Raw genomic sequence first — 14708 nt, forward strand, 5'->3', positions numbered from 1 at the left:
TATCTTAAATGTCTGAAAATGCTCTTCAATCATCATTACACAAAATGAAGTTTGAAATGCAAACACTCAAAGGCTTCGATTCAAATCAAGGGTTTCATGTAATTAAAGTTGAAATGGCCTCAGAAGTTGACAGGTGGGCATTAGTATAAAGAACAGTATTGACAGAAATATAAAATTTAAAAAAAGTAGAGGGTTTTCAGAACGAAACTGTCTGCTACTCCTCGAAGACTTTTTTTGCCTTTTTTTCCAAAAACTTTCTTGATGACTTATATACGGTATATATGATATTTGGACGTAGTCTGGCAATTGAGTACGAGTGAGCTCAGAGGTAAAGAAAAAGTACGGTGTTCGTACAGTCATTAGAAACTTTTGTGGTCTGATTTAGCACAATAATAACGTCTTTCGTCGAAATAATCGTGGCCGTCTTTCGAAACAACTTTTGCTTTTCACATTCACCTAGCCCGAGGATCGGTTCCCACGCTCCAGCGTTCGTAACTACACGTTACACCTGAATGAGTGTAGACAGGCGAAAGCTTATAACTGGCTCTATAAACGAGAGAGAAGCAAAGCGCACCACCTGTTCCTTCTAGAACGGCCCGAAACCCGCACTACTTGTCCGGTGAACAGACGGTACGCCCCGGAGCAGCCATATATAGGCGTCTGTCAGTGTGGGATTACACGGTGGGTGCAGGTCGGTCGAATGGCTGACATCTGCTGTCAACGGCGCCGTACTGGTCCCAGAACCGAAGAACATATGGGACTCGTCTGGTTCTCGTACGCGCGTCCTCCTTTCCCCACCGGCGCCAGTTGCGTGGCCGAACGATTTCTCGCAGCAGTAAACTCGTGCGGTACGTCTCCGACAGATCGGCCACGGATGAGGGGAGAAAAAGTAGGCGGGTTTGGCAGGTGGCAGAGGAACGCGTCGCAGATGCGGACCGCTGCCTCCATGCGCTGAACAAGGGTGTCAAGGTCGGATTTGGTCGCGGGCAGCACGCACGGCCACCAGTCGCCGACCGGTCCAGCTCCCACCCGACGGGAGGAAACGTGACAACCTGTGCTAACACCAGCTGTGCAACATGAGTTTTTTTTTTTTTGGGGGGGGGGGGGATGTTGACACATGTTTCCGATGCGTGATTACGCGCAAAGCGCTGTTTGGCCTCCAGCTGCAAGTGGCATCTTGAAAAACTGCCAGCTAGTTTGCGTCAGTGAGAAAGAGCATCTGTTTCGTGGAGGACCGTTTATTTACCGTGCGCGGTATTTAAAGGTACGCGCGATCCGACCTCAAATACACAAGCGTGAGTCTTTGGGGATGACCGCGAAATGAGTGAAAAACACCTGCAGCGGAAAAGGGAGCAACCAGATCCAGTTACAACCGACAAGAACAACCGAATACGTCGATGACCTGGGTCCTACGACGATGTGATAGGACTCTATTCGAAACTCACCGTGCGCTTGAGATATAGCTAGCTGGTCCACCTCTGTACTGATTCCGAGAGGTTTTCCACTGCTTAAAAGTGAGTGTTGGTCTGATTGTTTATTTCTGCCTCAAGCAGAACGACTAACGAAATTAGAGAAATATCTCAGTTTATATTACATTATTTACATCTTATCAAGCGGAGATTTGCAGGTACTGCAAGCCAGATGTGCTGGGACGATTATAAAACGCCAAAACCTGAAGGTGAAACAGTGGCGCATGTAGAAAATGACTTAATTGTTAGGGCGGACAAACAGGAAGAGGAAGAGCAAACTCGGATCTACAAGAAGAAGAAAAATAAGGGGTAACGGTAAGAATAGGAGAAGTCTTGGTAATTGTAGTAGTGATAGTAGTAGTAGTAGAAGAAGAATAAGAAGATGGGCAGGAGCCGGAGGAGGAGGAGGATCTAACAACCCTACCACAACAAAGGTCAAAAATTAATTATGATTGTAGTGTTGCTCAGGCTGCTAAATATTGCATTTTCGGGCAACAACAGAGTTATATTATGTGGCAGGTGTCATTAGAGAACAGTTAATAAATTAATTTCTTGAAATAATGGATAAACTAGGCACTCATCTTTTCGTGTTTCTCACGCTGGTCTCGTTGTGAACTCGTGGCTCAATCGTCGAAAATCTAGGTAGTGATGATTCCAAGCTCGGATGCAAAGAGGCCTAGGTGTTATTCTGCGATATTCAAAAGTTTAATAGGTGTGTTTCATAAACCATTCTTGAAGATTAAACTTTTGCAAATTAGGACAATGGTGATGTAAAAAAGTAATCAGCACTCCGAATTTAAGTTCCACTTCTTTTTTATTACTTTTGTTGCAATATCACGTAACTCGTTCAAAAACATCACTTCAGAATATAAAACATACTTGAAAATATCTTCCTCACTGTTAAAGTTCACATTTCATAAACTGACTACAATTTGCGTCTTTTTAACATGACGACCAAAGCTTGACTCTCTAATAACCGCTTACGCGCCCAAAAATCAAAGATCATAGTGACAAAAGAAAGAATACACATAAGAATAATATCATTGCAATATATACATATCGATGTATCGAAGTACCTCTACATTAATGAAATAAAATCTGAATGTTGTCACAGAAATATGTTAACTATTTTACAGAAACACAGTAGAATATTGCTGGTATCGAGAGGTTGCGGTGAGGTGCCGTAATGGTTACGTAATTCAAGTACCATTACAAGGAGGAGGAGGAGGAAGAGGGGGAAGCAACAGTTCAGGAGATATGTTCTAAATCAAAGTGCTGTTGTATATTTTTCACGAAGTAACAAAAATTTCAAAGTATTTATAAAGGCCGCGATAACTAATTTAGACAGATATGATTTTTACGTGTTAGAAGCAGGGCATTTCTGATTGAATAGCATAGGCGAAGTCAGTTTACGATCTGTGGCTGTAATTAGATTTTATTTTGTGACGGTGATAGGCTGATAATCGATTCTGGTGAGATGCCACGGCATATTCTCCGTACAGCGTGATCAAGGCTGAAAACATGAGCTGTTCCCTGCTGGGTTTTACACTTATATTTGTAGCATAGTTTTAGTGTTATTTAGAACGTTTAATACAGAAAAAAATATTACGTGTTTACTGCTATCTAAGCGAAACTACAGGAACTGCTCGTAATCGTTCATCATGTAAACATCCTTACCAGAGTCTGTTATGAAACTTTGATGTTTTAGTCTACTGTATCCACATATTTTTGAATGTCTTTTGTTGAACTTCCAAATACTAATAGACACAAATGTAATATTATCATCCAACAGATAACGTAATTCTCGTTTTTTCATGGTTCATCTAACCTATACACCTTTTAGTTTCGATGTAATAGTGATTTTTATCTGAATTAAGCAAAAATATATATTTTTCTAACTAAGGCTAGGGAAAAACAAACGTCTGTTAATGTAAAGCGTAATGTGCAATACTATTCCTAGCTGCTACTTTAGCAATGGTATTTAGGCTGCCTGGTGGCAGTAGACAACAAGGATAATATTTCCGTCTGTCTCTTAGGTGCAGTACTATGTTTCACTTAGGTGCAGTGCTTGTTTAGAAAAAAGGGAGGGGAAGGGAGCTTTGGGAAACCCATTAACCCAAACAGATTGTCTGTGAGTAAAAATAAAAATAAGTAAGTGGCTAAGTGACAATATTTGGCTTAGTAATAGATTAATAATGTTACTAGTAGTGCAGTCATTTCAGCAATTGTTAATTTTTGCCTTAATTAACACTAATAATACCTCAACTACACTTGTAACCTCTTAATTTAAATTTAGATGGGTAGAGCTATATTTTTTGGAAAAGAGAAGATGCTGGAAGAAGACAGATTAGTTGTAAGTTCTGTAATACTGTCGTGTAAAATAAATATACATAAAGAAATGAAGTAATTCGTGAAGAATAATGCGTAGTTTGCTAATTTGTGAACTAAATCCAGGTCATATCGAAGTACCGGGTTCACGATGGTTGATCTGGTACTTCGCTCAACTGCAGTTCTCTACACATGTTTAGGGTAATACAGTGCTGGCAGATAAGAAAGAAAATGTAGATCAGTGTGTCATCGATTCGCAACTAAGGTGAGCACGATAAATCAGTCGCAGATTAAAGAGACGGTCGACACCGGCCAATGAAAACGACTGTCAGATCGACGAGAAGTAGGAAATCTTACAGTGTACGCCCGGAAAATTGCGATACAGGAAAAAAAATCAGAATATGCTAATTCTAATACACACGCTGTACATCGATATGCAATCGGATCACTTGGTTTTCTGAGAAGCGTCTATGCACTGTAGGTATCCACTGTGACGGGACTGTTCTCAAGAGGAGAAAGAATTCTGTGCTGTCGCAAGGTTTCACTAGTTCTGTGGTAAATGCTCGACGTATCTGCCTTGACACAATTGCGACGCATAGCACAAAAATACTGTTGAGACGTAGTTTCTGAGAATCACCTACTCCGTCACCTCTCTCTTGCGTCGGATGTCGTGGTATTCGCAACTTGGGTGCCGGTGGGAAGCGAGAATGCGGCAACCGCCCTTGGACTAGAAACCCTGCCTACGCACATAATGACAAAATGACGCGCTCAAGCACACTGAATAAGTGGGGTTAATGAGCAGATGAGAGTCTCCACAGAACTTGCCACACAGATTCTGGGTACCGACGTACGTTTTCTGTACTGTCAGATACTAGGCTCGTATTAAGTCCATTCAGATTTAGGTTTTCTGTGTTTTCTCCTAAATTACTTCGAATGACTGCTGGAAGATTCCTTGAATACAGCCACGGTTTACGCCTTCTCTCGGTATCACTAGTGCTGCTCCCACAGAAATCTATAATTCCGCGAGACTTCTAACTGTCTTTTTCTAACTTGGTCAGTGACATGAACTTTCCTCGTAATCACTAGGGAGCTGCAGAACACAAGAGTTGAAACTGGAAGTTGAGGGTGTGGAAGTGAGAAAAGAAGTTGAAGGCTAATACACATCAGCTCTTACAATGTTAAAAGTTATATTTAAATGTTGGGGTGGGAGGGAACACCATTATCAAATTACATTAAACCAAAATAAATCAAACAAATGAAATAAACGAAACCAGTTGTTACCGCACTGTGCGCTTGCACTATACCAAGCATATACTACTATAGTGACTCCTGCTTCACAATGCGTGTTTACCTGTTTACTGTGTGTTTAGCGAAAGTATCAGTGACGGCATGATATGATGTGGAGTGTCGCGAGACGTTTGTATGTGTGTGCGAATCGTGTTAATGCTGTTTTAAACGTTGTGCTTATCAGGCTGAGATCGTGGCCAGCTCGGAATTCGCCTAAAAATCACATTCATTATACTCAGTAGCCTAGACTGACCGCCATTAGCCCAGCACCAGCCAGTAAATAAAGAACTACACTCCTGGAAATTGAAATAAGAACACCGTGAATTCATTGTCCCAGGAAGGGGAAACTTTATTGACACATTCCTGGGGTCAGATACATCACATGATCACACTGACAGAACCACAGGCACATAGACACAGGCAACAGAGCATGCACAATGTTGGCACTAGTACAGTGTATATCCACCTTTCGCAGCAATGCAGGCTGCTATTCTCCCATGGAGACGATCGTAGAGATGCTGGATGTAGTCCTGTGGAACGGCTTGCCATGCCATTTCCACCTGGCGCCTCAGTTGGACCAGCGTTCGTGCTGGACGTGCAGACCGCGTGAGACGACGCTTCATCCAGTCCCAAACATGCTCAATGGGGGACAGATCCGGAGATCTTGCTGGCCAGGGTAGTTGACCTACACCTTCTAGAGCACGTTGGGTGGCACGGGATACATGCGGACGTGCATTGTCCTGTTGGAACAGCAAGTTCCCTTGCCGGTCTAGGAATGGTAGAACGATGGGTTCGATGACGGTTTGGATGTACCGTGCACTATTCAGTGTCCCCTCGACGATCACCAGTGGTGTACGGCAAATGTAGGAGATCGCTCCCCACACCATGATGCCGGGTGTTGGCCCTGTGTGCCTCGGTCGTATGCAGTCCTGATTGTGGCGCTCACCTGCACGGCGCCAAACACGCATACGACCATCATTGGCACCAAGGCAGAAGCGACTCTCATCGCTGAAGACGACACGTCTCCATTCGTCCCTCCATTCACGCCTGTCGCGACACCACTGGAGGCGGGCTGCACGATGTTGGGGTGTGAGCGGAAGACGGCCTAACGGTGTGCGGGACCGTAGCCCAGCTTCATGGAGACGGTTGCGAATGGTCCTCGCCGATACCCCAGGAGCAACAGTGTCCCTAATTTGCTGGGAAGTGGCGGTGCGGTCCCCTACGGCACTGCGTAGGATCCTACGGTCTTGGCGTGCATCCGTGCGTCGCTGCGGTTCGGTCCCAGGTCGACGGGCACGTGCACCTTCCGCCGACCACTGGCGACAACATCGATGTACTGTGGAGACCTCACGCCCCACGTGTTGAGCAATTCGGCGGTACGTCCACCCGGCCTCCCGCATGCCCACTATACGCCCTCGCTCAAAGTCCGTCAACTGCACATACGGTTCACGTCCACGCTGTCGCGGCATGCTACCAGTGTTAAAGACTGCGATGGAGCTCCGTATGCCACGGCAAACTGGCTGACACTGACGGCGGCGGTGCACAAATGCTGCGCAGCTAGCGCCATTCGACGGCCAACACCGCGGTTCCTGGTGTGTCCGCTGTGCCGTGCGTGTGATCATTGCTTGTACAGCCCTCTCGCAGTGTCCGGAGCAAGTATGGTGGGTCTGACACACCGGTGTCAATGTGTTCTTTTTTCCATTTCCAGGAGTGTATTTTAGAAAAAATAATGGAAACGGTTAATTTTGTGGAACTGTCCTCTCAGTAGATATTATCTTTGATCAATAATGTGTGATACAGGTAGGAATGCAAGGTGTTCCTGCACTTGGAAACCAAAATGGTTGAAGGTTTCAACTGTGTCAAGGGGAGAGTGTGGGCGTGCGATATCGTGCAACAGAAGTACTTTCAGCGACGACAGACCGCGGCATTTGGCGCATCGAACCGGTTTGTATTGAGATGCTGTTCCCTCACAGGATAAAGTTTTTTGTCAATAGTCAGACGCTTTCCTAAATGAGACAGAAATTTTTCTTTGTGGCAGTAAGAATTCACATGGTAACGATTTTTCATTTAATGGACCCAATCTGCATTATCAAATCGTAGTCTGTTTTCTGGAAACTTCAGCTAAGAAACTTGAAGATGGTTCGTCTAATGTTTTGTATTTAAATGATTGTGTCCAGCGTAGAACCTACAAAACTCGGAGTGCATCGAGAAAAATTCAGACTGGTGGGACATGTCCGATGAACATGAATAAAACCATGAATCTCTGTAGGAGGCTAAAAAGGACAATGCATGATCAATTGGCTGGTTCCTCTCACCCACAATCAGTTTCAAAAAAGTTTTTCTGTGCTGTGTGTTTGACAGATTTCGTTGTTCTGCTACACATGGACACCACAACTGACGTTATCTCATTACCACTCTACAGTATACAAGTGTTGTTCGTTTACATATTAATGTGTATGGCTATTAAAATAACCGTGGCGCTGATCAACTTTCATACGTTAAAGTGTGATTGAAGTAATTTTCACTTTTGTTTATTATTGTAATTATGGATAGTACTGTATATTGTGACACGCTTAAACTTTACATCAACGATCCTTTGAGAATCTCGATCCCTTGAGATTTACTTGATCGTTATCAACAACTGCAGCTCATCCAAAATCATGATCATATCATCATGCAATGACGTATACTAACAAGCTGACTGATCCCTGAAAGACAGTATACGAATTGACGAGAGTAACTATGGAAAAAAATGAGTTATTTCAAGTGACAGATCTGTGAGCAAAGTGATCAAAAATTGGTGTAATGAAATAACCTTTTAACATACAGCATATTATAGAGCAAAGAAAACCCTGTCTTAAAATCGGACTACTTCCTGAAAACGCTATAATATTCGTTCCGGAATTATTTTGAGTATTTTCTCGTGTCAACATGACTCTGGTGCTTCAAATGAGTCGACCGAAAATCTGAGCTGCTTACGTGACTACCGCTCCAAAATCTTAATTTGTGAAAAGAGATGCACTTTGATAGCTGCAGATCGTTATGCCCAAATTGAAAATCTAGTCGCAATCATATATGTTGTTAAGCGTTGGATAAATTGTAACAACAGTGCTATCTAATAATCCCTACACTTTTCGTCACTTACATCTACACAGTTGCTCTACTCTTCAGGATGATTTATCTTCATGTATAGGACTACAGCCTACCTCATTGTGTCTCTTCAGGATTATTTATCTTCATGTATAGGACTACAGCCTACCTCATTGTGTTTATGAAAGTGAGTCTCAAATTTCTTATGTGAAAGAACATTTGGAATTTTACTAAAGTATTTTCGACTTATGTTTTACTGCTATCGAGTTTGATTGTTGTAATGTGACAGCCCCGATATAAGATTGTTTTAAACTAACACTAACATATAACAGTTCACCTTAATAGCTTCAAACAGAGAATAAATCGATAGAAGAAAGTGTTCTTCAACCCACAAACATCCGACTCCACCATGACGTAACTTAATACGTGCAAATTGTCGTTTATCCATTTTTCGGCTTTCTGCTGATACTGGGAACTGATCGACTTGCGAATTCTCAGTAGCACCAACGTTACCAACAGCGAGAATGGCAACAACTCTGTGTTCACTCTATCAACGGTCAGCTTCTAGCTCAGCACCTCCATTTCAGTCTGCCTTTTTTAAATTGTTCCATATTACATCGATGTATGAAAAGTCGGTCGAAATAGCGGGATATGTGGAATATGAATACTGGCTTTACCGTGTAACAATAAGAAAGTGAATACATCTGACATTGTCACATATATTTAGTTATGATACATCTAATTGTTGCTACTGTGCATCTGAGTGTGTGTTTCGATTGTTCATGAAAGATATACGAAGGTTTCTACTGACTGATTTCTTGGATGGCTACGCTAATGGGACGAAATAAGTTACTTACACGTGCTTGTGCCCTCCACATTTCAGTTAGTGTACTCTAATGCACTTTAACGCTCGTTTACTTGGTCAGCAGACAGGCATAGGGTGGCCAGCTCCTTGGCATCCATGCTCGCCTAGGATTACATCCATTTTTTTTTAAAGAGATTTCGTTACTAATGTTCACACGTGCATAAAAATGGAGCACTGCGGGAACGTTGCATCGAGAGAAACACAGATTATTGCTTTCCACATTCACCTGCAAACGTTTCAGCGCTTTTGCAACATCACTAGTTGATTTAGTTTATTTCCCTTTTCGTCGTTTGTGTAGCTGTTTAGCTTCGGCGGAACCGGGGATTTTGTTCACGGTGTGTCATCTGCAATTTTTTTGCCCCTAGTGATATTAAAATGTTTCTTACTTGTATTCTGACTGACACTTAAGCCGTAGTTTCTTCATTATGGGACGTACGTACATATGATGTCACAGCAGGACATTGTGCAGAGTGTTGTAAACAGTGTGCTGCTTGATAATTTATTTTGGCATATAAGCTTATTTCGGTTTTATTTCCTTCATCAGTACATCTGAAAACAATCGGATTTATTTATATTTTACACAATATATATAATTTATAAAGGTGTTTTACATGGGATATTATACTCTGACACTGACGTAGTAAACAGACATATGTCAAACTATTGCTGGTTTACGTAGCTGTTAGATGTAAAATTTTTTTCGGTAACGTTCTAAAATTCTTCGATGCTTTTGTGTTGTAAGTATGTTATAATACGTTTTTCAATTATTTTTACAGTCGCAGAAATTCAGTTTTGACAGCTAGCTGCTTACTCAATACATGCCCAACATCAAATCGTAGAACGACTTTTAAACGTTACTGAAAAAATATTTTAGCCAAGAACTACAGCCAGCAGCAACAGTTGACTCAAATTACACATGTGTTCGTTTACAACGTCAGGACGTGACTACAACATCCAAAGTAAAAGAAGCAAATATTTTAGCCAAGAAGTACAGACAGCAGCAACAGTTGACTAAAATTAGACATGTGTTCCTTTACAACGTCAGGACGTAGCTACAACATCCAAAGCAAAAAAAAAAAAAAAGCATTATAAATTATATATTATGTAAAATATAAATCAATGCGATTGTTTGCAGACGTATTAATGAAGACAATAAAGCCGAAGCAACCTTATATACAAAAATTAAATATGAAGCAGCACACTATCTGGTAATTTTCTGTCTATTAAGTCTTAGTCTTCCGAACTATTCATTTACAGCCATTTCTCGGGTTTCTTTTTTGATGACGGCTGCTTTGCAATGTTTATATTGTTTTATTTCCTTTTCCACGATGAATCCGATCGACTGAACTGACTATTGTTTTCGGAAAAAATGTGACCTTTCAGGTTTTTTCGACGTGATATCATTTCAAGTATTCTGACGAGTTGTTGACTCTGTTTTCCTGTACGATATTTGGACGATCTACCGAATATCCTTGTTCGGTTGCTGCGAGCTTTGTTATCATGCGTGCTCGCTGCCTGGACTGCAAGCAGACTCTGGTAATCCATCAGGACAGTGGGAAGCAACAGCAGGACATGAAGTACTTGGATAATTAAAGTTGAAGCAAGAGATGTACTGTAATTCAGACGTCGTTTATTAAAAACATGCTACCAGTTTCGTCACGAAAAAGCTTCATCTTCAGGCTCCTGTATACGGAAATATAAGTAGCAGGACAGTAAATTATAAGGAAAGTACTGACAACAAAAGTCGCAGTTTGTGACTTAAAGGGTGACAAATCCCAGTTTCAGTCACAAACTGTGATTTTTCTTGTCAGTACTTTCCTTATAATTTACTGTCGTGCTACTTATATTTCCGTATAGAGGAGCCTGAAGATGAAGCTTTTTCGTGTCGAAACTGGTAGCATGTTTTGAATAAACGACGTCTGAATTACTACACAGCTGTTGGTTTCATCAAGCACTGCAAGCAAACTGTCTGGTCGGAGAATGAGATTTTCACTCTGCAGCGGAGTGTGCGCTGACATGAAACTTCCTGACAGATTAAAACTGTGTGCCGGACCGAGACTCGAACTCGGGACCTTTGCCTTTCGCGGGCAAGTGCTCTACCATCTGAGCTACCCAAGCACGACTCACGCCCCGTCCTCACAGCTTTACTTCTGCCAGTAAAGTTTGGAAGGTAGGATACGGTGTACTGGCAGAAGTAAAGCTGTGCGGACGGGGCGTGAGTCGTGCTTGGGTAGCTGAGATGGTAGAGCACTTGCGCACGAAAGGCAAAGGTCCCGAGTTCGAGTTTCGGTCCGGCACACAGTTTTAATCTGCCAGGAAGTGTCTGGTCGGAGTCCGGGCAGCAAGTGACCGTAGCACGACTTGTCTATGTCGGTTTGGGAAGAGGGCGACTCCCACGTGTGACTGTGGCGTATCAGAGGGTACTCCTTACCATGTGGTTTATGAGTGTCCCCTTTTCGATGATGTAGCAGCCGCACTTCGACAACAACTACCAAGTAACAACACCTATGACCTACTCAGACACGAAGAGACCTTTCAGAGACTGAACACGCTAGCCAACGAGGTATCATAAAAAGTATTAACAACTTTCCTGAGACCGATCGCGTCCACCACTCCAATCCCGTACCGCCTGTTCGTGGATAGGTCGACTTAACAGTTGGAACCCGCCACGTGCAGGACTAGGGGGACTGGGGTGATCTTCTTCACTAACTAGACAACGCACCGATTATGACGTAGAGTAGGTAGTAGATTTTAGTTAAATAGAATAGGATAGTAGATTAGGAACCTGCAGCGATAATTAACTCCTTGCCCGCCCTGTGCCAGGGGCGTGCTCATAGGGATTAGCTCTGTGAGCCGGGCACCCAAGCAGGTTTATATTAACACTGGCGCATATGTAACGCTGCAGGCAGTCAACACTAACCACTCGTAGATATTAGAAATTATGCTAACACTAGAAGTAGTCTGCCCATTAATGAAAATGTAGTACTGTCTGTAGTAAAGTAAAAATGTAGTAGCTGCTATTATAATAACACTAAGAAAATTAAGACCCACTAATCAGTGAGTGCTACAGAAGAATGCTGAAGATTAGATGGGTAGATCACATAATGAGGAGGTATTGAATAGAATTGAGGGGAACCGGTTGGTAGGACATGTTCTGAGGCATCAGGGAATCACAAATTTAGCATTGGAGGGCAGCGTGGGGGGGGGGGAAAAATCGTAGAGGGAGACCAAGAGAAGAATACACTAAGCAGATTCAGAAGGATGTAGGTTCCAGAAAGTACTGGGAGATGAAGAAGCTTGCACAGGATAGAGTAGCATGGAGAGCTGCAGCAAACCAGTCTCAGGACTGAAGACAACAACAACAACAACAGCAACAGTTATAAATTATCAAACAGTTAACTTCGCGAGTTTTTGTAAAAACAGTAATTACTTACTATTTGGTGATCTGCGTTTACTCGAACTGCGAAGTGAACTGATGGATAATCTATAACTAACAAAACTGTGTCGTTGTATATCCCACTGATGATGCCTTAGAACAGGAGGAGCCGAAACGCGTATGGGATAAATAAAGTACCTAGCAGCAGGAAAACGCAGTCTGATTTGCAAAACAAGTGTTTATATGTTTGCTACAGAGGATGGCCACACAAACGAACTTGTAGCATGACAGTAAATTATAAGGAAAGTACTGACAACAAAAGTTGCAGTATGTGACTAAATGGGTCACAAATCCCAGTTTCAGTGACAAACTGTGATTTTTGTTGTGAGTACTCTTATTGTACTTTACTGTCATCCTACGTCTGTTTCCGTATACAGGAGCCCGAAGATGAAGCTTTTTCGTGTCGAAACTGGTAGCATGTTTTGAGCTGTTGGTTTCAATTTACATTATTCAAGCACTGCAAGAAAACTGTCTGGTCGGAGTCCGGGCAGCAAGTAACCATAGTAACACAGCTCGAAGCACCTGACGAAGACAACTGGGTCCGTCGTCGCATTTTTGTGCAGAAAAATGGAATTAGCAAGACGGTTGAACACCGTGGAAGCACACTTAAATGTCGACAGACCTTAGTTCGTGGAGATGAAGGGCAGGCTGCAGCTACTGTCAGGACTAATGAAAGAGGATGAAATAAACAAGAGAAGGGGGAAAAGAATGTTTCGACTCACCCGTCGTGGAACTCTGGCGAGCGCGGAGACGTGGTGCTGCTGCTGCTGCCGCCGTTGCTGTAGCGGTAGTCCCACGCGGCCGACGTGGACAGGCTGTCCGGGGGCGAGACGGGCGCCGGCGACGACGCCACCATCCCCGGGGGCGCGGCGGCGGTCGGCGTCGTGGAGGCGGTGCCGGGGGCCGAGAGGGAACCGCCGCCGCCCCCGCCGCCGCCACCCTTGAAGCTGGCCTTGCGCACGAGGCTGGGGGAGGCGAGCATGCCGGCTGCGCTGCCGCCTCCGCCGGGGATGGCGCCGTAGGTGAAGGGCCGCGAGTCCTGGCGCGCGTGGTACGGGATGCTGTCGCCCTCGCCGAAGCCGTCGTCGCACTGGCCGCCCGCCGGCAGCAGCGGCGAGGCCGGGCCGCCGCTGCCGCTGCCGCCGCCCGCGCGCGTGGGCGACGCCGCCGCCGAGGGAGGGGGACTGATGACGTCACCCGCGAACGGCCTGCAACGCGCGGGCATACCGTTGTTGCCGATTCACCAGCTGCTGCTGCTGCCGCTGCTGCTGCAGCCGCGGCGAGCGCCAATTTTGGGAAGACGGCACCGGCCGGACTGGAGACTCGCGGAACTGGACTGTGCGAGCCACAGGTACCTGCGCTGGACTGCGGCTCGGCTGGCAACCTCGCGCCGGAATCGCGTCGCCCTTGTGGCCGACGCACACAGCTGGTGACGCGGGAGTCTGCCGCCGGGCTTTAAACGGTCTCCGATACCTCGCCAGCTGTCTTTGTTCATCTCGAAGCATACCGCCGGAGCGACAGAAAGGAATTACCAGTAAGGTTGCTCGCACCTGCTGAGTGTGTCTACAGGTGGCAGGTTTCAGACTACACGCGAGCGTGGCATTGGGCACGTTTTGGGCAGACCACGCCTCCTCTGAACGTGACTAACGTGTTTGTATTTCACACACAACGACGTAGGGTAACTATTCGAGCATTCGATTAGCATTCAGGAGCAGCCTGGTTCAAATCCATGAATATCAGGATCAGATCAAGAGGGCTGTTCGGAAAGTAAGGTCCGATAGGTCGCGAAATGGAAACCACGGTGAAAACAAAAACGTTTTATTCGCAACATTTAGCTACACCTTCCAGTTACTTCTCTAAATAGTCGCCGCTCCGACTTTAGACACCTGTCGTAGCGTTCGTCCAACTTTCCAACATCTACATCGACATTTATACTCCGCAAGCCACCCAACGGTGTGTGGCGGAGGGCACTTTACGTGCCACTGTCATTACCTCCCTTTCCTGTTCCAGTCGCGTTTGCAGGAAAAACGACTGTCTGAAAGCCTCCGTGCGCGCTCTAATCTCTCTAATTTTACATTCGTGACCTCCTCGGGAGGTATAAGTAGGGGGAAGCAATATATTCGATACCTCATCCAGAAACGCACCCTCTCGAAACCTGGCGAGCAACCTACACCGCGATGCAGAGCGCCTCTCTTGCAGAGTCTGCCACTTGAGTCTATGACATCCTCGTCAT

At 44.5% G+C, this 14708-nt stretch overlaps 1 protein-coding gene across 1 annotated transcript in view; it reads right to left on the bottom strand.

The window, feature by feature from the left end:
* The window catches only part of LOC126191055 (tensin-1), a 144019-nt gene extending 130446 nt beyond the window's left edge, over window positions 1–13573 (bottom strand). Inside the window, exon 1 of the mRNA XM_049931767.1 lies at window positions 13198–13573. Within this exon, the coding sequence (XP_049787724.1) occupies window positions 13198–13457 (260 nt within the window). The 5' untranslated portion in view covers window positions 13458–13573. The remainder of the gene's footprint in view (window positions 1–13197) is intronic.
* Between the last annotated feature and the right edge of the window lie 1135 nt (window positions 13574–14708).

The sequence above is a fragment of the Schistocerca cancellata genome, chromosome 6 (genome assembly GCF_023864275.1).
Source record: "Schistocerca cancellata isolate TAMUIC-IGC-003103 chromosome 6, iqSchCanc2.1, whole genome shotgun sequence".
Lineage (NCBI taxonomy): Eukaryota > Metazoa > Arthropoda > Insecta > Orthoptera > Acrididae > Schistocerca > Schistocerca cancellata.